Source organism: Lepisma saccharinum, chromosome 15 (genome assembly GCF_977018435.1).
Source record: "Lepisma saccharinum chromosome 15, izLepSacc3.1, whole genome shotgun sequence".
Classification (NCBI taxonomy): Eukaryota; Metazoa; Arthropoda; class Insecta; order Zygentoma; family Lepismatidae; genus Lepisma; species Lepisma saccharinum.
The window spans coordinates 12385701-12413287 of NC_139243.1; the positions used below are offsets into that span (position 1 = coordinate 12385701).

General features: G+C 38.7%; 1 protein-coding gene across 5 annotated transcripts in view; it reads right to left on the bottom strand.

Moving 5' to 3' along the window:
* Positions 1-19124: 19124 nt before the first annotated feature.
* Positions 19125-27587, bottom strand: part of Pka-R1 (protein kinase, cAMP-dependent, regulatory subunit type 1) — a 198699-nt gene continuing 190236 nt past the window's right edge. For all 5 annotated transcript variants that reach the window (XM_083136631.1, XM_083136635.1, XM_083136632.1 and 2 more), the window contains exons 5-7: positions 26832-27035; positions 23821-23908; positions 19125-19618 (exon numbers count right to left, since the gene is read on the bottom strand). In XM_083136631.1, the coding sequence (XP_082992757.1) occupies positions 19534-19618; positions 23821-23908; positions 26832-27035 (377 nt within the window). In that variant the 3' untranslated portion in view covers positions 19125-19533. The remainder of the gene's footprint in view (positions 19619-23820; positions 23909-26831; positions 27036-27587) is intronic.

The following is a 27587-nucleotide window of genomic DNA, read 5'->3' on the forward strand; positions in this document are numbered from 1 at the left end:
TAGCGTCGTCGCCTTGTAATCAAGGAGTCCCGGGTTCGATACTCGGTGGAGGCACAAGTGGTTCGGATCCCACTTTAAACTGTAGGTCCAGTCCCGATTAGCCTTACTCTGCATGAAATGGACTTAAAAACACCAAATCAATCAATCATTAAAACAATTCTACCACGTATCCAACGTAACCAATATTCAGATTGATTCCAAGCTTCTGTTTGGGTTATTTTGTGTCGCATTTTTACCTCTTGCGATAATCGCGACGATGAAGATGATGGGTACGAATGTATGCGAATGCAATGCTACATCTAAGCCTCAACAGGTTTCAAAAATGGATCCTCTGGCTTTGTAGAGAGTTACGATGATTTTGATTTTGATTTTCATTTGGTATTTTAAGTCCACTTTATGCATACAAAGGCTAATCGAGACTGCGTCTACAGTTTAAATTGGGATCCTAACCACTGTGTCTCAACCGGGTATCGAACCGGGGACTCCTTGATTACAAGGCGACTCCTCTACTACAGCGCCATCGGGAAGGATGAGAGAGAGAGAGCGCGAGAGAGAGAGAGAGTTACGGTGACTACGCTAATGAAGAATTGAAAGTAGCAGAACGACTAAGCTATTATTTTGTCAATATTGGGATTGTTAATGAATGTTATGAATGTCAGTTCAAATTGAAAAAAAATAAACTAAAAAATTTCCAGAGTGCCATTACAAATCGTTAATTTTTCTCTTTCCTCACATTACTTCGATCCCCGGCCGGTTCAAATCCGGGAACTTTTCTAACGGTGGAAGCGGCCCCGGCGCCTACCCAGCGTCGAATAACATGGGTACCTGGGGGAAACCCTGGGGGGTAAAGGCGGTCAGGGGCGTGATGCTGATCACATCACCCCCACTCACGACCGGATCAAGAAAGTGTGGGGCGTTACCCCCACACCCCCTATACGCCTTCATGGCGTGGTGCTATGCACAGGGGAACACTTTACCTTTTTTTTTTTTACCTCACATTACTTTGCTACTATGTAGATATTTGCATGCTAAGACGTAGAAAGTGCTTCATTTTCAGTGTGTGGAATTGCGATTTATTTCTGAGAATGGAGTGGGTAGTGGGAAAGGATCAACTCACCTATTTGGATTATACCCCCTTCCCCTACACACACGCACACAAAATATATCGGCTGTTGTTCTTATAAGGAAATATAACATGTATGAATTGTGTCAAGAAATATTGGAGCCTATTCACATCCCTACGGAACTTGGAAGAAAGCCCACGTAGAGATTGCGAAGTTTTGTTAGGACAAAATTGGGATGTATAGTAAATTAAAAAGCAAAGTCCTACCTTGTGCTTTGCACCAAGCCATGAAGATGTATAGGGGGTGTGGAGTTAGTGGAGTTAGGGTCCCACGCTTTCTTCATCAGGCCGAAGGTGGGAATGATGTGATCAGCACCACGCCCCTGGCCGCCTTACCCCCCCTTCCCCAGAGTTTCCTCCAGGTACCTACTTTATACGACGTTGGGTGGGCACCGAAGCAGCTTGAACAGGTGGACAAAATCCCGATTATCCCCCGTCGGAGATCGAACCCAGATCTCTCGCATGGTAATACAACGCCCTAACGACTGTGCTACTGCGGCACATGCAGTAATTAAGGCAAGAATTGTTTTACCGTTTCGTTCAACGATTTTAGGGGAATCATTTTCGGAGATATAACGTGTAGCTCTTGTCGGTTCTGCGACCTGGGTTGAGAAAAGGCGATTTTCTTACGAACAACATTCCACCTGACAAGTCACGTGACTTTCCTACATTTCCTGTGCCTGTTGGCTTTTGCATGAAAGACGAGATGCTCTTGAGACAGACAGAATCACCCGATCACCTAATGGTGTAATGTGTGTTGCCTACCCTTCCGGCATTATTTACTGCCATTAAAGTCTTATGGGGAAGAACTTTTTTCCACCACTGTACACATGGGGGAGCTGATGCGGCTATAACTCCCCGAAATTTCTGTCTTTGAGCAACTTTCAAAAGGAAGCTTAAAAGTGGTTAATTATGAAATATGTTATACTGTCTCTCCCCCTCCCCTCTGAAAAAAAACCTGCACACGTTAGTGTCTAGAGGAGTTACAAATCACTCGCATAATTTAAAGTGCTGTTTGCGCTGGAATACTACTAAATGTACTAGAATTTAAATTTGACAATAATTTCAATGTTAAAAGCGTCATTATCATTATTATTATTATTAATGTTTTTATAACGTCCTATTATTGTTATAATTACGTCCCTGCCTAAATTCACAGCCAGAAATAAGATTGATTGATTGATTGAGTTGTTTTAAGTCCACTTTGTGCACAGTAAGGTTAATCGGGACTGGACCTACAGTTTCAAGTGGGTTGGTTGGTTGATTTGTTGTTTTAAGTCCACTTTATGCACAGTAAGGCTAATTGGGACTGGACCTACAGTTTAAAGTGGGATCCGAACCACTTGTGCCTCCACCGGGTATCGAACCCGGGACCCCTTGAATACAAGGCGACGACGCTACCACTGCGCCATCGGGGAGGCCCAGTTTCAAGTGGGATCCGAACCACTATGTGCCTCCACCTGGTATCGAACCCGGGACCCCTTAATTACAAGGGAACGACGGTACCACTGCGCCATCGGGAAGGCCCAGAAATTAGAATAAAACGCGATCTTCTTTCTTCAGGAAAGCAACATCTTGACAGGCGGCCCTAAGACCAGCACAAAGCTTGAATGGAGACAATACAACAAGCTTGTTCAACAAATGTTGGCGAGATGGTTGCGGACAACCAAAGGCGGCACTGCGTCCCAAATACTCTCTGAACTGCCCGTCATAAAATGTTCCTGCGAGACCTATTTCTAATCTGTGGTCGTCACTGTATGACTAGACCCCTTTGTGTCGAACCTGACAATGCAGGGAGCGGTCTTTCTTGCTTTAAGGGATTAAGGGAAGGAAATGGCATTCAAATGGCAGGGAAGACTTATCCCTGGGTTGAGTTATTGTACCCCTGCTGTTTCAGTGCACCGTTTCTGTAAGGCAATACGCAAATACGGTTAAATTTTCCCTTTCCCAGTAAACCTTTGTTTTCGATTCATTTTGTTCATTCTGGTAGATTTTGCTTCGATCCAGGGTGCCAAGTACCAGAACAGTCCAATGACCTCGCTGCCTTCGAGCAAGCAATAACTTTAGTGAGGAGGTAGGAGGGCTTGGGGGAGAGATGAGGGGCAGATGCAAGAGGACGAAGAAAATGTAGCAGTTTACTTACATGATGACTCGTGAAAGTATTTGTTATTGCCTGTTTGAAAGAATGAAAGGTATGAAATTAGTAATATTTCTCTTGTTCGCTTCGCTTTCAATATAAGCGTTTCTAATAAGTAACAAGTTATAATGGTTACCCCCAAAAAACTGTGTATATGTGTGCGTGTGCGTGTATGTAATATGATTTGTTAATGATGACGTACTGGATACCAAATAATGAAAAAAGTAAAGTAATGTGCTCCCCTGTGCTTTTCGCTATGCCATGAAAGCGTATAGGGGTGTGTAGTTAGGGCTCCACACTTTATTGATCACGGCCGAAGGTGGAGGTGATGTGATCAATCAGCACCACGTCCCTGGCCTTGTTTACCTGCCAGAGTTTTCTCCATGTACCCACTTCATACGTACGACGCTGGGTGGGCACCGGAGCCGCTCGAACAGGTGAAAAAAATTCCCGGTATCCTCCAGAATGAATAGGAAAGATCCTACACAGAATAATTTATCAGTTTAGCACTTCCACAGAGGATATGGTTTCGATAAAAAAGAAGAGGTTGTCATTGAGACAAGCAGAAAGTAAAATACATTAAGGAAAACTGTAAAGTAATAGTTTAATAGTAATTACATAAATTGATTTGCTTACTGAAAATTGCTGAACTCTAATTTTTATTTGACCTCCAGTATTCACATATACGTATATTATATACACTTCTTAGTATACCAGTGCACTTACCAATGCACTATATATGTAGCAATATTATAATGTAATATAATATATATATATATATATATATATGTGTGTGTGTGTGTGTGTGTGTGTGTGTGTGTGTGGTGTGTGTGTGTGTGTGTGTGTGTATACATTACACACACAGAGCTTTTTACCTTTACTGTCTGGAAATATTTACATAGGAACAAATTTCAGATTTGGCCCCCCCGAACTGATCAACCTAGCTACGTCCCTGCCCATTCCACATGAACAAATTGTAACGAAGCCTTCCCGATGGCGTAGTGGTAACGTCAAGGAGTCCCGGGTTCGGTTCCCGGTAGAGGTATATTACACAGTGGTTCGGATACCACTTTAAACTGTAGGTCAAGTCCCGATTAGCCTATCTCTGTATAAAGTGAACTTAAAACATTAACTCAACAAATTGGAACTCTGCTAACGGCACCAGGCTCAATTGCAGTGTGTTTCAATTCAATATTGAAACAGTATTTGTATTTTTGTTATTTCACGTCGCTTTTCTGCTACTTTCGGCTAATCGTGACGATGAGAGGAAATTGTTGAGAAACACTCACAAAGAATACCCATGCCCAGGTCTGGACTCGAACCCAAAACCATGCCCAAGAATTTCGGTGGCGATATCGCATGGTCGTGCCAGATCGTTGACCTGCGGCAGTAAAGTCATTTTCGAAAAATATTTCTCCTATCAGCCTTTGATCTTGGGTATGGTTACCCTCAAACCCATATCAGGGATACAATTTGGGTTCACGAAAGGTAAATGCACTGACGATGCATTACGCCTGCTATCGTCTACAACACAAAACACTCCAAACAAGTACATGGTAGGAATCATGGTGGACATCGCCGGGGCATTTGACAACTTGTGGTGGCCCAGCCTTTTTCAAACACTTAAAAATATGAACTGCCCAGGTACACTCTTCCTACTTCTGAAAAGTTATTTCTCTAACAGAAAAATTAGCATCAAATATCCGGATCTACAAATGAGTAAGATCACGTCAAAAGTTTGTCCTCAGGGTTCCATTCTGGGACCCGAGCTTTGGAATACTAACTTGGAGCCTGCGCTTATGAAACTACAAGACCATCCAGACATAGACCAGATCATAGCTTATGCGGATGACATTATCATGCTCACTTCCGGTAACTCAAGAAGGGAAATCGAAGATAAAGCATCCACTGCAATCAATATGCTATCCAATTGGTGTGATCATGCTAAACTCAAAATAGCTTCGGAAAAGACTCATTATATTATCCTTAAGGGGAAGTTACAAAGAAACCCTCAAATCAAACTCAGAGAAAGAAATTTAAAAAGAGTAAGAGAAGCTAAATACCTTGGCATTACTCTTCAAGAGAAGATGTTTTTTAACAGACACATAGCCCTGGCAACAACCCAGGCCGAAACAACTATAAACAGTCTAGCCACATTGAGTTCAGCAAACTACAACCTTCCACTATCACACATAAAAACATATCTCATTACCATATATAATTCTATTATTTCCTATGGCTCGCCCCTGTGGGCCATGGAAACCAGTAAACAGTACATTAAAAACAGATTGAGATCTTCACAACGTAAAGTGATACTTCGTCTAACGGGTGCATTCAGAACAACCTCAACCCTGGCTCTTCTCATGATTGAGGGCCTACAGCCTATTGAAATCGTTATTAAAACTAGAGCATCAAAGTATTACTTTAGAAATGGACAAGAGGACGAAATCTATAAACTAATTGGAATACGCCCTGCCACGGTACCAGAAATTTACAACCACTTGTTTAGCGTCTGGCAACAGGAATGGACACAAGCTACGCAAGGAAGGAGACTTCACAGCTTCCTTCCAAACATAAAAGAACGACTTTCGATGGACCATTTCCATCCCACGAGAGGTCTCATACATTTCCTAACGGGACACGGTCCCTACGGTCAACACCTAAATAAGCACAACCTCAGACAGACTGATAAATGCCTGAAATGTAAAACCGAGACGGACACACCGGAACATAAAGCCTTCTTTTGCCAGACATCAAACAAACAAATCGAAGATTTAAGACAAAAGCTACCAAACTTCAACACGTACCAGTTAATAAGAAATCCCGAGCACTTTACGTCACTAAACGACTTAACAAACCTGGTGTCGAAAGAGGAACATTCCCTCTTCAAATCCGGCATCACTCACCTCCCCATTCAACCCCTACCTCCGGAATGTAATATACCCCCCAGAAGATCACAAAGAATCCACCTTCGACCAACTCAACAACAGGACATCCCTCCTTAGGACTAAGATCACCAAGAGGATAATGAAGCAAAACCTCCCACAGGAACATCAAGAAGGAGACACTAATACAGAAGACAGTGATACGCCAAAACGAAAAAAGGTTACGTCTCCCCGGAGAAAGGCAAAGGATAACACTGCAAGGACTCGACCTAGGAACCAACCGAATTTAACCAAGATTCTTCTTTTTCGTTTCTTTCTTAAATTGTAATCTTACACCCTCTTCTTTATTCTCGTTACTAAACACACTGCAAACTTCTCTCACTGATTCTTGACAATTCTCTATATTTCCACTACCGAACGTACTAATGTACCCGATACTTCCCAGGAAATCCCTCCCTACTTCTTCCCTTCCTGATGATGTCCCGGGTACCAACCGTCGTACCGATGTTCATCCCAGTCCGACCAACTCTTGCTGGTCTCCCGCAAGTCTCCTTGCATCAGGTACCACTCGTTCTTTCATATCTCTTCCTACTATTAATACGTACATCTCAAAGCCAATAATACTCTCACTATCTCAAACATAACATACTAGAACATAGACCCTGCTTAACATTCATAGAATCGTGTTAATGTCCATTCCTCATCTCATCCATCAACACTAATGCACACGACACACAATAAAACTTATCCTAAGAAAACATTACCCACCCAATTACACACTTATGTAATTTCGTATCTGTGATCATAAATAATATTAATGTTAAACACTAACACTTATTTACTTCCTACTATTTCTAACCTTTATCTTAATCTTCTTACCTTGTAGAATGATGTGAAACCAACTTTGTTCAGGAAAACCTAACAAATTTGGTTCTTCACACTGGGACATTCTTGCCAATGTCACAGTGAATTATTGTAATTAAAAAAATAATGGAAATCAAGGATGAATCAAAGAAAAGCGGGGGAATCCGTAAAAAAATCACGGAACTGACGCCCTGGGTTAATTTTCAGGTACCAGGGCATAAGCACATACCTCCGAAAGTAGCTTGACTACTTTTATCCGTATACATAAAAAAAAAATAATAATCGTTCTATGTAACGATATCTTGTATACTGTTTAGGAAATAAAATTCTTTGGTATGATCTTCCGTATTCTGAAAAAAAGTTCATCCGTTTAGAATGTGCGTCCTTGCATTGACTTTACCACCTTTAATTTGTCCATTTGGTGGTGGTGTGGGACCTGTGAAATTACCAAGCAAAGGAGATAAACGGTATGTTTTGTAACAAGAATAAGAAAATTAATCGAAGGATAGGTTACAATTGTCTTTGTAGCATTATTACTGCTAAATAAAAGTGTAATTGTCAGATAACAACATAGAACTTTCTAAACTTACGTAACACGAGTACTCGACATCTTCTTTAACCTTTACTATTGTCACGCTGCATGTAAAAGTGGATATTACTGGGTTCCAATTTCCTTTCACGAACGTTTTCTTCAGGTGAAATCTCAGGAAATGAAATCGATGAAGCGTTGCTACATCAGTGTGTTCAGGTTTCTTTACGACACTCTTCAGTGACGAAATGCTGCGTACATAGAATAGGCAGACGATATATTTAAGTTTTAGTAATGAAGAGATCCAACGGAAGTGACGAAAGCTGCACAGTGGTGTTCCCAGTTGGCAGTACAAAGTACAGTGGGATGCACAAGAACCCCTCGGCAAATTGTCCATGACTATTTTCATTGACTATTTCTCTTGCATCCTGCGTGATTTAAAGGAATGTCTTTTTACGTATGCTGGTGCAGAAAGATAAATTAGAAGTATGAAAGTCTGCAGTGATTATCAAGTGTGATATGACTAAATACAGAAACTAGTTAATCATAAAATACTCATGTTTCAGTCTTGGATATAGCAGATGCTTTTTCTCTTATTCTGAGGGAGAATCAGATGCCCTGATCTCAAGTTCCCAGGTACAGTGGGATCCATGAGTATTACCGTGCAAATTGTCCATCACCATGTTCGTGCACTTTATTTGACAAAATAAGAGCTTCAATAATTAAAAGAAAACTCAAAACAAGCTGTTGACAACTTCTGCACCAGCGTACATAAAACCCCATTGCTTAAAAACACATAGGATATAAGAGAAGAATTAATGAAAATAGTCATGGACGATTTGCACGATAAAACTCATGGATTCCACTGTACCAGGCTCTTGCAGGCAGGTGTCAATTCGTGGAATTGCTTAATGACAAAAGTAAAAGGAAAAATAAATACATTGTGTTTGTCAGTCAGGAATCTCTGCTAAAAAAATTATAAAACTGACATTTCTGGAAGCATTTGGAAAATCTCCGCCCATTGGAATGAAAGGTTTAAACAGAGTTCTATACTTCCAAGCAGATTCCCTGATAAATATTGCAGTACTGAGGAGCAACAGTCCTTGAGAATCAAGGCCTACCTACTGACTGCCGACCTCACTCCCATATGCCTCACCCACCAGAGGCGAGCAATCATCCAACCAGTGAGGTGTGGTTAGCACAACGAACACCAAGCCATTGTTGTAAGTTCCCATAACCAGGTTACGCTACACATTCATAGCTTCTAAATTTCCTCACGATTGTGGATGGTCAACGGTCCCATACATTGGCCGAAATATCTGGAGAAAAGTTGATATGCTGCCCCCATTAGACTCGAACCAGGTGCTTCCCTAGCTCAAGTCCAAACTCTAACGGCTTAACTACATGGCCACAGTGCAGGACACTAGGGAGTTACTAGTAATTTGATATTTACATTTCCTGGAATGGTTTAAGAATACAGATTAAGATCAAAGAGTAATACAAAGGGTGATAAAGGTTGTCTTTTTACATTAAGATTTGAGTGTAAACAAACAATGCTCAATAAATTTGTAATAAAGTTGGTTGCTATTACAAGGGTCGTTCAAGGTTGACCGGGACTTTTATTTCTGCAGAGGAAATAGGTAGCAGAAGAAACACCAAACTATGTCAGTTTTTCAAAGTATTCTCCGTGCGCGCCGAGGCACCGTTGCCATCGTTCTGGCAGCTCCCGAATTCCTTTGGCGTAGAAAGATTTGTTGTTGTCGTAGCCACTGGAGGACATCGCTCCGCAGTGCTTCGTCTGTCGTGAATTTCTTCCCTCCCAGATGGTCTTTATGGGGTGCAAACCAATGATAATCACTGGGGGCTAAATCCGGACTGTAGGGGGATGGGGCAGAACTTCCCAGCGCATGTCGGCCAGAGTTGTTGTTGTCACATTGGCCGTGTGAGGGCGGGCATTGTCATGGAGAAGAATGACATTTCCAGACAACATCCCAGGTCTTTTCTTGCGAATGGACTTTCGTACAGCACCACTCAACAATGTGGAGTAATACTGGGCATTAATCGTGCTCCCTTTGTCCAGAAAATCCACATGGATAACGCCCATCATGTCCCAGAATACACTTGCCATGATCTTTCCAGCGGATCACCAGCTCCCGTCCTTCGCGAAACTGCTCACACCATTCGTACACTCTTGTCCGCGACATCGTTTGTTCACCATACTGTGCTTGCAATCGTCTGAAAATCTCAGCTGGTTTCACTTTCTCTTTCACGAGAAATTTGATTACACACCGCTGCTCCACAGCCACAGACACACTGCTTGCCGCCATGTTCGCTGCAACTGCTGCGCATGCGCGAAATACGTCATGCCGGGCGCTAATTTCTCGCGAAGGAATACATTACATCACCTGCACGTTTCATCATGATGCGGCTATTCATCGATTTTTTACGTACGAAAATCCCGGTCAACCTTGAACGACCCTTGTATAATAAAGAAGTTGGGATGGTTGATATTGTTGAGTTAAAGTATTAGGTAAGTATTATGGTATTAAATGGGGTTAACAGATTAGGTATTCACTTAGGTCACAACCGGAACATTGAGTGGTCACCAGTGGCCGCCCCTGCAACTCCTGCAATGTGGGGGGACCTGAGGTGCAGGAGCCCCGAATTGTGCTCCTGAAATTGTATATAACCGCAGAAATTCCACAGACGGCGGCTGGCCAAGTCCAACAAGTGCAGATGTTTTCACCTAATTTTCAAATTAATATTGACATTTTTCATTTGCTTGTTAAATTAAACTATTTCCCAGCAGAATGCACACGATAATACTGAAATAAAACGCAGCTCGGCGCTACGCACGTGAAGAGTTCGTCGTACCATAAACAAACCAAGAGCAGACACCGCCAGGTTGCGGAAGACTTTAGCAGGTTGTCATGACAACGGTGACGTCACCTAGCGTTGGCCTTGAACGGGTGTCGCCATCTAGGTGCAGCAGTTCTCTCGTCGACAGAAAACATTGCATCCAGTGGTTGTGGCAAAATCGTTGCGTTCTCGCGAGATCTTGTTCCGCGTTTCCTATCGTGTGTTGTGTTTGTGTCGAGCTGTGGTTTGTACAATGTACCCAGTAAATAACTTAGTGTGTAATTTGTTGCAGAAACCATTTTCCAGATGGACGGATGAAGACAAAAAAGACGTTTAAAATTGTGGGGGCCCACTGACACTTACTATTTGTTTTTCATTGCCTATAAATGTAAGTACTTCTTCACCTGTTATTTTAGGCACGAGCCGCTACTGGCTTTATGTAAGAAAATCTATTTTCGAGACAGAAATCTGGTTGCCAATAGCATCATATGACAACGTCTGTGATAATAAGCAGTGGCGTATTTTCTCAGCCAGAGGGCACCGGGTTACTTATATCATATGGGTCCCCTCCGAAATTTAGAATTAACTTAACAGTTGGGCTGAAAAGTTCATAGGCTGACTCATAGATGGCGTTGCTAGAATTAAATCCATGTGATTTTTACTTAGTACTAACCTTCAAAAGATATGTGTATAAATTTCACAGCTGCCGGATAATTAGTTCGTGAGATATAGCATTGTGAGTGAAGCAGCTTTTGTTATTGTGAAAAAATGGATAAAAAAGAATTTCCTGTGTTAATAAAGCATTGCTTTTTGGCGAAAAAAAATACTGTTGAAGCCAAGGCTTGGCTTGATAAACATTATTCGGACTCTGCACCAGGAAAATCAACCGTTGAGAAGTGGTTTGCTAAATTTAAACGAGGCGAAATGAGCATCGAAGACGATGCACGCAGTGGACGCCCCAAAGAGGCTGTTACCGACGAAAACATCAAAGAAGTCCACAAAATAATTTTAAATGATCGTAAAGTGAAGTTGATCGAGATAGCTGAGACTTTAAAAATATCAAAGGAACGTGTTGGACATATTGTGCATGAATATTTGAACATGCGAAAGCTGTGTGCAAAATGGGTGCCGCGCGTGCTCACAATCGATCAAAAGCAACAACGTCAAGACAATGCACCGTGTCACAAATCAATGAAAACGATGGCAAAATTATATGAATTAGACTACGAATTGCTTCCCCATCCACCATATTCTCCAGATCTGGCCCCCAGTGACTTTTTCCTGTTTGCAGACCTTAAAAGAATGCTCGCTGGAAAGAAATTTAGCACTGATGAAGAGGTAATCGCCGAAACTGAGGCCTATTTTGAGGCTAAAGAGAAATCGTACTATAAAAATGGCATCGAAAAATTGTATGACCGCTATAATCGTTGTATCGCCCTCAAAGGCAACTATATTGAATAATAAAATCGAATTTTGTCAAAAAAATATTTTTTACTATGTTAGCCTACGAACTTTTCAGCCCACCTGGTACTTGCTCCGCAGATAGCAATCGATAGGAAACTATCCCTAATCTCATACATTTATAGCTACGCAGTTTGTCCTACAATTATGAATCCAGTAGAAAGATTCAGTTGCTCAACCATTCGATTCCTTATTAAATAATTAAATAATGTAAGAAGTCAATTCTGATGCATTGCTTAGAAAAAAATTACAAATGTAAATTTATTTGTCAATTGAACCTGGTTCTTAATTATTGCTTTGTTTTGACAATACATAATTGTTTGTCTTAGTTATTGTTGCCATGGAATGAACACTATAGAGCCATATAGAGTTTACAACTGTTAATCTTTATTTCAACGTTGCCAATTGCAGAATGCAATTTTCCTCTACAATCATGTGTCTATGAGAAAGGTAAATAGAGTTTGCCACAATAATTATGAATTCTCAACTAGAAATAATGTATCGTGCACGAGATTGTTTCGATTTATTTTACCCAGGTATTTGCAAAGGGCTCATCCCATTATGCTTCTAGATCCTACTAGATCACCTTACTGCCTTTCAAGTGTTAATTATTCCAAGAAACCCTTGTAAATGTAGTCTTTATTTTGCCCACTTGTACACGACTCAAGTAATGTAAATATATGACCACTGAATAACCGATTTGAACTCTCAGGACCTACAACAGACACTCATGCGCAGTGTGCTTGATACCAAAATAATTACATTAATTTTGTTGCGTGTAGGCACATATTTAAGAGACCAAAGTAACGTAGTAAGTTTAAAGAATATTGTACAAGAATGTCTATGAAAACCCTTAGCACACATTGTAAGCACTGGCGATCACCTTACTGATAAAGCAATGTTTGGCATATTCTCATTGAACGTGGTTATTTACTTTCCTCATACAAACTGCCTAACTGTTCATCATGCATGTTGGAAGATGATGACGGTCCTTTTGAAATGTTCTTAGCTTTTTGAGAAGAGCGAGCATCTTGCACCGTTTCTGAGAACATCCTTACCTTTTTAACGTGTTGTGTATGTCCTGTGCGGGTCCCTTTACAAACTTGCACTTTCAACCTTTCTCAATCAATCACACCCCATTTCTAACTTTAAGGTACGGATTTGAGGTAGGAGGGGTTTTCCTTGTATACTTTGAAGGGTGCAAAATGGCCACCTCAAAATATTAGCTCATTCATTCGTTCATTGTATCTTTATTATTTACAGTCGTTTTCACATTACGAAAGAGAAATATCAGTCTATCCAACTGGAAACTAGAGAGTTTGAAAGCTGAGAGGACAGGATAAAGGATTTTGTCACTTCTGTTGGTTCTCGCATCCACAAGATAATTCCCATAGGTGAGTATATAAAAGGAAAAGGTATGTTGTGCTGTGTAGGGATACTTAAAAAAAATTACTGTGTAGTTAATTCACTTCTCTTTCAGCAAGATATAGGCATTGATTGAGCTTCCTCTGGCAGCCTGGTAATTAGGGTTGTCGCCTTGTAATTGAGGAGAGAGTTGGATCCCGGTGGAAGCTTTGTATTTAGAATTCTAATCACCTTATTACAAAAGAAAGATGTGCTGCTGCATTGCAAATTGGGAAAACCAGTTTAATTCCGTGCATTTGTTTGATCATTTTACAACAATTTGGTTTTGTTCCTCTTTACCCCTTTCGTCAGTCCTGAACCATCAACAGTGTGAACTGTCTCTTCTTTTCGTGGGATCAGACGGCTTGTTTCCAATTCAGAGAGAACACACACATGTTTATTTACGCTCCGTTCTTCCTGTTACGACAGAAGAGCATGCATGTTATCAGCACTTTTCTTTCTTTTGTGATAAGGCGAGTGTGGTGATCCCATTTTCACCTCTACAAAAAGAGATTTGAAAATAAGTGCGAAATAAAGACTTTTTTCTTCTTCTGTCTTATTTCAAGAGATTTGTAGAGAAACTCAACATGAGACGTATAAATATGCTTCAAAGAAATATTTTCCATATTTTCTCTGCCAATGCAAACATGTAATCCTGTCCAAACACAGGCACACATTGTGTGCGAGAGACAAAATTACATATCAATAAATGTTCCTAGACAGATATTTGATGTTTCATTATGAACCAGGATACCCAGCAAGTTTTATAGAATGTAGCAAGGTAAATTTGCAAAATTATTTTTACAATAATTGAAAGTTCTGATATTTATATGGAAAAGTGGATGACTTAAATTTGTGACTAACATAAATTAGTGCATATAGAAGAACAATTCACCTCCTAGATCGAATGGCTTTCATTCACATATATCCATTACTGAAATACCGATACCAAGCCTTGGACCATTCCTATGCATTTGCACAATAAATCATCATTGAATACAATCAAAGCAATTAAGATTCATTCCTGGTTATCAGGAACCATCTTTCAGTCCCATTGCACCCATCTACTCCACATGAATATCTCTTGACATAACATCCAATGCAATCTGAACAAATATCTGTTTGATGAGAATTGTACCGAATGAGATATGCCTGTCATCCTACAACTCGCATAAGCCATTTAAACCAGTGGTTTTCAGCCTTCATGAGACAGCAGGCTTTTTAATTTTTTTTTACAAGTCTACGCCCCAATCCTAAGTATTTTACTTGTAAATTCATACCTTTATATTTCTTAAAAACTTTATACTTTAATTAATATCTACTCTTGAAATTAAATATTAATAAATATTGGCATAGTTCGACTATGTCTAGGCTTGTCGACATATGTAAAATTAGGTTTAAACCAGTACTTGAAGTAAATGCAGGAGGATGGTATCACCCCAGCCAGCAAAACTTTGAAAAGCATTCCCCAGTGGTCTCCTTCCTACCATGTTAAAACATAGGCACATCCCCCACCCCCCCAGCTAGACCCAAGACTTGAATAAACATCCCTCCCCCCCAGCTAGCAATTTCCACTTCAAGCGCTGGTTTGAACTAGTTGTCAACCATTGGATCTAATGAAATCTGGATTTCTTATCATTACATTAATTTGGGGTAAATACTGACTTTCACTGGCACGTTGAATTTTAAACGATGAAAAATTCTGCTATATTAATATATGCAAAATGCATATATTTGTACATTTGTTAATGAAAATTGCTGTGCAAACTAAAATGTCAAATTTCAGGAGAATTATCCCAGTCTGGCATAATGCGAGACCAGGGTTTGGTACTGGGATGTGGCCTGGTGGTTGAGAAACACTGATTTAGACACTTTCACTGATTCAACACCAATAGATTACGGAGGAACCTACAAAAAGTTATTTCTTCTAGAGAAGGGATTCCCAACCTTTTTACATTTGTTGCACTCTTGGGAATGACATTAAAAACTTTGGACACCCTTGCTACAATATTTTTCACTTTTTAATCTTAAATCAAAGTGGAATATGTTATCAGGAGCAAGTTAAATTTATTGTCAAGTAAATACTACTCCAGTACTAATGTTATTCATCTATTGAAATATAATATAAGGAACAATTATAAGGACTTGATATTTATTTTCCTACTTCTTAATAATATTTTCTTTTTCGTTTGCCCATAATATATCTCGTGGCACCCCTAGGTCAATCTAGCAACACCCTAAGTTGCCACGGCAACCCTGTTGGGAATCACTGTTCTAGAGCCATCATTAAGTAATCAAAGCAAGAACAATGTTAATTTATTATAATAAATTTATTGGAGTTTACACTACATACCAGATTTTGCTGCAATGTAAACAAAATACATACACAATACAATAAACCCACTTCAGAGCCTCAGAATATTAGTTACTATCCAATGTGAGGACTAGATTTTCCACTATTATTCAGAACAGCATCTAACGCGAAGACACTGCGTGAACTTCAGAGCATTTGGATTGTTTACCATTGCCTCTACTCAACACGTACCACATCTTTAATACATATTTGAAGCTTATTTCCACATTTCTGTATAAAAACTATACCAGACACAGCAGAAGGCATGTTTATCCATCATATCAGTTGCTATGTTTTAATTGTAATATAGATCTTTGAACTGAATACGACCAACACTGACACAAAAAGTCAACACTTCAAAAAAGATTTAAAGATTTTGGGGCATTATCATTTTGTAATGTAGAAATCATAGTCTGTTCATGCAAATTCTACTGCATCATTATTTTCAGTGAAAGTGAAGGCAAGCTTCACAGAATCAATCTTTAATATTCTGAATTACAATTAATTAATTGAAGATATTAAATCTTAATTTTTAAAAAATGACCCAATTCACTTATTCTTGGGAGTAATTCTAGTCACAAAATCAGGATTATAACAATACAAGAATATCTAAAACATTTGAAAAATTGACACATGTAGAAATGTAACTAATTTAATAAAATACAATCCAACTGACTAATTTAGAGTTGAAAAAACGAACGCTTGTCACATATACAACTTAAATTTTCTGTTTCTGCCCTTGTGATCCAAATCAAACTATTTCAGGGTAAAACTTTTTTTACTCATCAAACCAACATAAGAACACATGAAAGTGTATATTCAATATTAAATTTAGCATCCCCTGTTTCTTTTTCATCTTTTGTAATGGATGGATAGCCATGGATTCCACAATGTCAATATATTACTTTCCGTTACATGTTACCTTCGTCTAATATGTATGTAACTCCACATATCATCAATTATCTACATCTAAAAGCCACTGATACCAGTAAGAAAGTTCCATTCCCAATACTTTTATTTCCATTTTTTTAAACTGCAAAAATCTACACTACGCAAGTTACATTTTCACACATCAATTGGAATTACAATACACTCGAATGCAAATGCAGACAGCAGTATGAAATTTTAAGAGCTTGTCAGAATTTTTGTTTAGTTAAACTTGTATAAAACCTGGCGACAGCCACTGTATAACAATATCAGCTAATTTTCATGTTACTAAAGACCAAAGTGGGGGGGAACTTGGTATTGGAAACACAGTAAGCTTAATAATTCATTATAAATTTCATCTCGGCATGTAAAGGAGCCCTACCAGCAGGCTCCCCCCCCCCATAATATTCCCATTCTTTTAACTTTTTTTCTTGTAACAAACCTTACGTTAAAAGATTAATGACAGTCTTAGTGATATAACTTTTCTGGAAGTAATAACATTATTTCATTTGCAATAACGATAGCTATCTTATCCGCAACTTGGACATAGTGTTAACAGTATTTCTCTTACAGTTTCGTCTCCCAACTTTTCAACAGAACTGGGCATTATCGCAGATCACGTCACAATGAAGAAACCTAGTATTATTTACCAACAATGTATTATGAAAAATCAATGCTTTGCTTTGTTAAATGTTGTGTGTGTAAACTTCTATAGTTTTCATGCATTTAATACACCATATTCCCAAGACAACAGTTACGGTGATCGTCAAAATTACTTGAAGTGCTAAAAAAACATACAAATACACATTTGAAATATATTACCTTATTTCCAGAACTTGTAGCAAGCATTAATGTTTGTTTACTGACAACAGAACACCGGAAGGCAAAACGAAAGTTATGTAAAGAAGATGCACTTTTCGATACAAATCAGCACTTAACATTTTAACACATGCTATTTTCTTCTTGTATGTATTCAAACCATTATTACTTGACATGTTCATATGCAACCACTCTTGTTAAGTATACTTGTCGTATAAGATTATGCTACATTATTTTTTCATCACAATGAGACCTCTCGACATATTACTTTGTGTTTATGAATTTTATCGGTTTTCAAGTTATTCTTTTCCTCTTGATCTGATTTTTCATCCATTTTCAGCTTTGAGAAACAAAATATGTCCGTAAGAACATAGCTCCAAAGCTGTGAATTAGCGACTACATACATTCACCTCAGCATGTTCTGGGTGAACTTTTAGGAATGTTTTTAGTGCATCAAAATAATTAGCGAGTGCTCAAAATTGATTGTGCTTGTCAACCATTGTCAATGAACTTTACTACCAAATGGTGGAAAGAGATGCACCTCCACAACATGACTGTGTGTCCTAGAGAAGAGGCAAAACAAATCTCACATGGGTCGACATGGAAAAGAATGCAAGAAAGTGGATTCATGAATATATATTCTTCCAAATTGAGACGTAATGCAACTGAATATGCTGTTGCTGATATTACCCCCTTCCACTACTATGTGGGTTTTTAACAATTGAAAAGGGGTTGTGTCCTACCGTAGCCCTGGCTGGAAGGGGTGCAGGGGACAGAAGCCACACTGCCTCTTTTCATGGAATTTCTTGGTAAGGGATATGAAAAATAACCACTCAAATGCCCAAGCTACAGAATTCCCCTCCAACATCTGGTAACAGTGGTATCACATGATATCACATGACTTTCTCCATAGCAACCGAATGTTTCACCTCTCCCACTGAGGGAGGAACAGACAATCTCTTATCTCTCTTCTTTAAATGGACCTTAGTCAGGTTTCAAGCTGAACAGCTGCCAGTGAAGCCATGATGGACATGAAAATTAGATTTGATTAAGAACGAGTCGAGTTTCACTCAGACTGAGATGCTATTGTTCCAGTTGCTCATATTCTCAAATTAGAGAAGAATATGAAACCACGACAGTGGTTCTCGAGTAGTTCTCCTAAGGGCAGAGACTAGGAGCGATCACCATGTCAATTAGTTGCTGCAACTTTGGACGAAAAGTTGCCTTAAATGAATATTTAACAGACAGATCGTGATGATCAAGGCACAGCATAGCTTGAAACGCAAACGTTTATGACTGCGGTATTTTAAAGTGCTCGAGCATTTCACAAGTGCCGTAAGATAAATTCACACAAAAAACATTACAAAAATTCAGTAAGTACAGCATAAAATAATACTAGGTCTCCCTTCTTCCCTTTCATGAAATACTTTTTTAAAGATGGAGAGGAAAGGAAAAGTAAAGTATTTCAAGGGGTACGACAAACATTGAGCTATTGCAGTACACTTCAAGTTCACCAGTTTTGTGCTTGCAGCCTACATCTTTTCCAAGACGGATAGTTTCTTGCTTGAAGATGGCTCCACACCTAACATACAACACACATTACATCTTTCAACATTCTAAATTATGCTTTTGAGATACAAGCTACAAAATACAGCAAGACGAACAATGGGAAACTTAAACGCAAAGCCGTAACGAGTAAAGTAACAATGCACTGCACTAAACTTATCAAATAAATCTCTTTTTAAACATATTTATAATACATGTTAGGTTTCTTAATAGTACTGCATGTTAATTTTAAAAATTAACTATAAAATTATAATAATAATACCCACCACTGATAATGTAGACATGGAATTTGTACTAACCACCTTGAATCCATTGTCTGGGTACAGAAAGGCAATACTTAGCTTGTAGCCATACAGAAAATATTACATGTATACTGAAAGCCATATATATAATAATTACCTGGTTATGAGCTTATAACATTGATCACTTTGCAAAGTAAATAATATTAAATGACACATATCTTTTTTCTTTGATTTCATGTCAAGCAAACTCATGACGTTAAATTTCTGACAAAACTCAATGCTAACTAATCACCTTCGACAGGGGGAAACTACACAGTCTCATTTATTTCACGAGGTGGGTATGTTCTTGCCCGCATCTCCCACTTTAAACCGACAGCGAGACAAAACTGTTATACTGCTCAATATTTCTCTTTAGAATGTCTGCACATGGGCCCAATACACGTTCGAATCTGAAAGACACAAGGAAAATAAATTAGTGAAAAAATCTGGTACATGGAATTGGAAAAGATAATTCAAATTTCATTACTGTTTTCATTCTCTGTCCCATTGTATAGTCATCACGAGATGGGGCCAAACAGGTGAGTCAACCCCCTCCCCCTTAGAAACGATACCTGTCATTTCACAAAACACAAAAGTTTATATTTATGATATTTGGTCTAGGAATTAATTCGAGCGCCTGGACAAGAGATGGCCTAACGAGCGTATCGTCCCACAGTTCCGTGTAGCCACACATGGGTTGTAAACTCCTGTCAGCGTGCATCGTTCGTAGTGTAGGGCAGTTGTAGTAAACTGAACATGGCGCAGTTTGTGCCAGATAAAGTGTTTTTGCGGGGTGTTCTGCTTCATTACTTTAACATGCAGAAAAGTGCTACCGAAAGTCATCGTATTTTGGTGGAAGTGTATGGTGACCATGCGCTAGCTGAGCGAACGTGTCAGAAGTGGTTTGCACGGTTTAGAAGTGGTGATTTCGGCCTGGAAGACCAAGAGCGACCTGGACAGCCAAAAAAATTTGAAGACGAAGAATTGAGAGCATTGCTCGATCAGGATTCGTGTCAAACGCAGGAAGAACTTGCAGAAGCATTAGGCATTGATCAAACAACAGTTTCCAAACGCCTCAAAGCCATGGGAATGATTCAAAAGATGTCACATTGGGTTCCACATGAATTGAAAGACAGAGACGTTGAAAGACGAAAAACCATTTGCGAATTGCTGCTTCAAAGACAGAAAAGAAAGGGGTTTTTGCATCGCATTGTTACTGGCGATGAGAAGTGGATCCATTACGAGAACCCGAAACGAAAAAAGGCCTGGGTGAAGACAGGTGAACCAGGTCCATCACAACCGAAACGAGATATTAACTGTGCAAAGGTTATGCTGTGCATATGGTGGGATATGAAAGGTGTGGTGTACTATGAGCTGCTGTAACCGGGTGGAACTATTAATGGAGAACGTCATCGACGACAATTAATGCGTTTGAAGCAAGCTCTGGCCAGGAAACGACCAGAATGGGAGAACAGACATGATAAACTTATTTTTCAACATGATAACGCTCGCCCACATGTCGCAAAACCGGTCAAAACCTATTTAGAAAATGTCGGATGGGAAGTTTTACCCCACCCGCCGTATTCACCAGACGTTGCTCCTTCGGACTACTACTTGTTCGATTGCATGAATAACGATTTGATTGGACAGCGGTTCACTTCTTCAGAAGATATCGAAAAATGGGTCTCTGACTGGATCGCTTCAAAGGATGACGACTTCTTTCGCCACGGAATCCGTAACTTGCCTGACAGATGGGCGAAAGTGGTGGCTCACGATGGACAATATTTTTCTTAAGGTATTTATGTATTTTGTGTTTGAACTACAGCTTCAATGTGTGCGTAACAACCGCACGAATTAATTCCTAGACCAAATAGATGATAAGAGAAATGTATTTCATTCAATTAGAATTCCAGCAGAAGTTAAGTGAGGTAGTATAATAGTAGAAAACTTCTTACGTCACGTGCCGGCAACACATTTGTTAAAAACACTAAAAAAAAACACAAACAGCATGATAAAAAGCACTTTAGCAGTTCTGCCGAGCTTTCGACCCCTTCGCGGGATCATCATCACGATTGAAGTACCGCGTCCCTTCCGTCGCCCATCGACCAGCCCTGATGATGATCCCGTGAAGGGGTCGAAAGCTCAGCAGAACTGCTAAAGTGCTTTTTATCATGCTGTTTGTGTTTTTTTTAGGGTTTTTAACAAATAAGTGAGGTAGCTTGAAGCAGATTGTAAGATGTTGATACAAAGTCAGAATTGACGTTTTCATACTTCATTACGCCAAATTTGGGATGGGATTTACAGTATATCGATAATATATTATTACGAAATATTAGCAAATAATGTGAGTGTGACACATCTTCAGTTCAAAAATTAATTTATTAAATGAGAACTTGACTACACTTCTAATCAATAGTTTTCCACATGTGCTTCGAGTACAGGGTGTGAGCAGGGCCGGCGCTAGTCATTTTGCCATCCTGGGCAGTCCCGGAAGATGCCTCTCCATTTTCAAACACCTCCCCCACCCTCCTCCTCATTATGCAGCAACCAGAAATTGAAAATCAGTATATTCCTAAGTAAAATAACCTGTTATGCTATTGCAATACTATTAAGAACAAGAGGATGTCTCAACCACAGCAAAACTTTAAAAAAAATGCGACACTAAATTACATTTTTAATCATTAAACATACCTTAAATGTAACAAGTATTAGGAAAAAAATGGTTTGGAGACTTGACCTCATATTTTTACCGTTTGAGGCCTTCAATTGGATTTTTTTAAAAATTACATGGAATATTCTTTTTCGCATAATGCTATTTTGTATAAAACGGAAACAATTTTGATTGTTAATACAGTACTTAAAATAGTAAAACTAAAAAAATGTAGGTTTTAAGTGTAACAAAAGCATAACAACTTATACTCTTCTAATTTGTACTTAGGCTCCTGTACTAAAATATAGTGATAAATAACTATAGTTATATATATCCTTAATTAATTGAACCTTTTCTTGCTTTGTTACTAGCAAATTCCTCGATCACATTGACGTAATCTAATGTTTCAGCAGTCACATAGCCAGGAGGAGGGCTAGGAGCTGAGCCCCCACACGAAATCCTATAAATATCTAATTTAAATAGTGGTAATTAATTTTACCTCCTTAGAAGGATTAAACATCTTGTAGCTATAATAAAATGCATACCGAGAAATTCATCTTCAGGGCTTCTAGCTTCTCAGTCTATCGCCTTTAGATGGTGGTTGCTGATGACGACCAACGAAGTTAATAAAATTCGACATGTAACACTCACATTAGGTGTAAAATCATGTTAATAAACAAGCAAGTTCTGTACACTTTTCAGATGGCATGTCTGTAAGCTTACTAATATCATACAAGAACTCGAAAAATTCACTATGAAGTTTAAGCTGCTCAAATCTTTCTCTTAGAGCTAAAACCTGGAAATAAAAATTAACTTCACACTACGTTTGTGGATCTTCAACAGTTTCGTCCTCTGAACCTTCTTCTTTCGATTTTGGACCTGCACAGTATTGCCTATTTTTAGATGGTCTGTATCTAAATTTGATGGTAATTCTTTCACACCAACTAAGTAGCTTTGAAATTTTCATCACAGTTGCCTTTCTCAAAGCTGTGCTATATTTGAAACAAATCTAACAGCATCTATTGCATCGACTCGAGATTAATGTCTTTTAGACATTTGCTCACTACATTCATGCAGAGTAAAATTGAGCCTATTTCGAACAAGTTTTATGCAGTAATATTATAATTTTCAAGTTTTTAATAGGCTTAGTTTATCTTTTCAAATTTTTCTGCTCTGGGCGGTGGCACGGTTCGCCTGGGCAATAAATGAATCCAGGCATTCAGTGCAGGAAATGTTCACAATTTGTGCATACTTGTGAAAATTTTGAATTCCCCTTGACGTGACTGTTTTCATAATTTCCGGACTGAAACTTCTTGTCATTTATAACAAATTCCCAACACACCAGATTCTGAAAATTGGGAAGTCATTTCGAGAAGTTTGGATTGGAACAGAAAACATGCTACTTTGCACTGAAGTGATTGCTTTTGCAATTTCTGGAATCAAGCACACCAGATCTGACACTTCAGATCATGAAAATCGGAGTCAGGATTGGGACAAATGTTCTTTTGAAAGATCCTGGTAACGGCAATACACACCCCTAGTTTCAAGCATACTTTTTCCAAGAAGTAATTTTCTTCCTTCAGATTTCCCTCTGATTTTCTGTTTCTGCACTGAAATACTTGCTTCCTTTAATTCAAATTATGTGATACCAAAAATGTAGGATATTTATGATTATTTTACCAACTGAACATTTCTATAAACAAGCTATAATTAATTGTATGCATCATTTTGTCATTTTATTATTTCTATGCATATTTTGTGTGTTCTGGTTTTATAAACATCTCACATGACACAAACCCATCAGTCGCACATAATTAAGAACATGACGGAATTATTCAAGCTTCTCCATAAGATGCTTCCCATTTTATATCCAGTATTAGTAAAAAATTTGCATCAGTCAATTGTGATTATTTTCCTTTTTATCGATAAGACAAAAAATAATGGAGCAAACTGAAGTCCTACCTAGCTCGATCCAGTTTTACACACTTCAGGGGACCTTTGGCAACAACTGTTGCGGCTCTTGCTCTGTCCAACAGAAGAGCAATTTCACCTGAAATGAAGAAACAAAATATTAGTAGACGAGTATCACCATAAACTGCTGTCGTGCATATTGTTACATTTTAAATCATTAACTAACCTTGACAAAAAGCACAGGCAGGGCCATATATAAGGGAGGGGGTTAATGGATTCAACCCCCCTTCCAATGATTTGTTACTAATTTTGCACTAAGTGTAAAATTAAATAAACAAGATGTCAAAATTGTTCAAAACACTACATTAGCTGAGAAGGTTCTCAAAGTTACATTATATTACACCCACATACAAGTATGGGTTTAAAAAATAAAATCTCAACATTAACAAAGTTAAATGTAGAAATGATATTGTTATGGTTAGTGCTGAAAGTGAGGAAGATGCAGGGGGGGGGGGGGGGGGTTATCTTACAGCTAGAAAATTTTCACAAAGCATTCTCCTCAGCTGTCTCATTGTCACCTTGCAGGCACCAGCAAACCCCAACGCTCGACCGAACATTCCTCCAGCTTACATTTTCCACTTCAAGCGCTGGTTGTAGTTTGTATAATTAATGTACACTCCTGTTAACATCAATTGCACACTTTATAGGGTTAAACACTTGAAAAATGTACCACTTTATCTGAACACGTGTACATCAGCCAATATTTGCATCCGAATTATTCAAAGAGAAAATGTTGTTAGAAACTTTTTTGGGGGGGAGAGGGTGTAGGTTTGGGGATGTTAAGTGCATATTTTGGACAGTTTTTAAAATATTCACCCTAATACAATTTCTTCATAGATCTTTCCAGATTAACCCCCCTTCCCTTCAAGTAACATTTCAGAAGAAAAACTGTTAAATGCAGGAAAAGATGGAAAATAGATTTTTGTGATGATGTTAACATTTCAGTCTAACTTTTCGAGTATTGCTTACAGTCTAACTTTTCAAGTATTGCTTACAGTCTAAATTTTCGAGTATTGCTTTCCGATAATGTTCAGTACTCTATTTAATCAACGTTAGATAAAACACAAGAGATGACACTGAAAAACACAAAGTTTAAACATATTACCAGGAATAATTTCATGCAATTATTATGCTAGTTATAATGAAATTAAGAACACTTGCGCAATATTTATTTACTGTATTTGTATGGTTCTGTATCATAGGTGTAACTCATGAGTTTATCTTGGGGGTGCTCAATTCATCGATGAAATATCAGTGAGAATGCCTTGCTGGGTGCGTGCACACTTGCCGGTCTGAAGTAAGTAATAAGTACAGATATAATATGACTCTTAAATAAATTACCACATTGAGAGCGAAGCGAACAAGAACATTTTTAGAACTATTTCTTTGCAAACTGATAATGCATATTATTAATTAAACATAGTGACAATACTTTCATTTCATAGTATTCCACGATGTTTACTCTTTACAATCTTGCTTTGCTCATTCGGCGTCCTCTTTACCCCAGCTCATGCCTCCTAGCCCCTCATGTTCTAGCTTCTGTTAGAAAATATGCATATATATAATTTTAATAGTTCTATGTTGCAAGTGAGTTCCAAATTCTGCTGGTGTTTTCAAATCTCTATTTAAACAATGATTCACAAATTGAAATAAAGTATTGTAACTCTAAATATATTTAGAGCATGGCCATGAAGACTAAAATATAGTGGGAAGTTGTGATGCACGTTTGATAGATACCTGGTATTGCATTTAAACTAAATCGGTCAAGATATTTCATATTGAAGTCTTATATCGTTACAAAACTTTGGAAAGTACGTTTGGCACTGTTCAGAGTTTACCTTTCAAATACTGAACGAGAGACTAGGAAATTAGGAGTCATGTGCCTCTTTGCCTTAAAAGAAAAGGAACGAAATAACATGTGTAAATAAACGCATTGCATGTTAGCTGTCGTAATGGGAAGGCAAGGAATTTTCACTTCGAAATTGAGGTAATACTTTATTTTCAATTACTTAAAAATTGAATAGCATTTATTCCACTTTCTAACACAAAGAGCACAATGAAACAAGCAAAATTTTTCTCTCCACGTTTTCCAGCAGGGAGTGGCAAGTGCTGTCATGCCCCCAATGGTGCGCCTATGGTCAGACATAAATTTGGGACTTAATGTAAATTAAATTTATTTTTATGTTTAATTCCTTCTACTTCCTTTGCTTCCTGTAAAAAGTTGGAAAACATTAAATATGTCATTATGTCAGGGAACAGACTAGATAAAAAGAGGAAGACAATTTTTACTAAATCTATATCTGTGCAAACTGAAAATAACTTCAATTTATTAGGGTGCCAGTAATTTTACAGGGCACTACAACGTTAACGCTTTTCTATTTTTATCTGTTTTGCTTGTTCGGCACTCCATTTGTCCTTTACGCCCAGGCAACCCCCCCCCCCAATTTTTACAACTCTCTCTCTAATATATAATTTGTTTTGCAAAGGTAATAACTCTTAGAGCCACAAAAAATGGTCACATATGTCAACTATAGATGTGAATGAATCACTCAATCACGCTGAACCATCAACACTGTGTGCAGTATGTGCTCCCTGGAAGGAGGGTGAGAGGTCAGTGACATTTTCCAGATGGCAGTGTCTCTTCCCTAGAGCTGATCGAAACCTTGTCAAGGGAGATGATGTGTCCAGGAAATGATCATGCTGAACATCCTTCTTTGACACTTTCGTTGTAGTTAATCGTAAGGTCCATTGGACTACGCTTCTTGTAGAGCTACAAATGGTTCCTTTATGTTGAAGTATTGTCATTCTGTTGTTGATATAAAAATCCATATTTACCACCCTGTTTTCTGTTGGGTGGGTGGGGGGGGGGGGTCGTCAAAATTTGGGAGGGTGTGTATAAATCACTGCATCCAATCAATCACTAGTCAGTTTTATCTAATACTAAGCCAGTATCCATCAAGTGTTTGTAAACAATTTTAAACCCGAACAAAAGTCATATTTACCAAAATAATCAGATGATCCTAACTGTCCCACTTCTACAGGTTCCTCCCCTTCAGCTCTGTACTGCATGACCTGAGCCGTTCCTTCCACGATGATGTAGAAGTCATCCCCTGGTTCCCCTTGTCGAACAATGGTCTCTTTATCTTCAAACGAAACAGGTTCCAGGGCATCTGCCACAGTCAGCCTCTCCCACTTGTCCAGGTTTTCTGGAAGAAGAAAGCACAATCAGGTTAATTGAAAAATTGGCGTTAACTAAAATACATGGTGAAGAATTGAGAGACAATGTTGGCTAAGAGCCTGTGGTCAGCACAGAGCTCCACATTTCCTCTTATCTGGTTTCCTAGTCCCTTCTTCACTACTACTTTTCCCATAGTGCCATTTTGTCAGCCTGGGTCAACAGCGAAATTGTGCGACTTATGCCAGGATTCAACAGTAACCCTCTTTCAGAAAAAAATGAGAAAAATGAGCATAAATATACAGGACATTTGGCTGTCTTGGCTTAGCACATGAAGATCCAAATGTAAGTAGTTCAAATTCCATCACTGATAGTCATGGGGCATCGGGGGGGGGGGGGGGGGGGGGGGGGTGAACAGGTATGTGGATCCCCACTGGAAATTGACATTGTTCATTTAAAGATACAAGAAAGCCAAATGTTTGTTACTATTATTGTTAAGAACAGAAATAACATTAGTTTAGTTAGTATTCGAACAGAATAATCAAAGTAAAAAAATCAATGGATTGAAAACATTTGAGTGAGC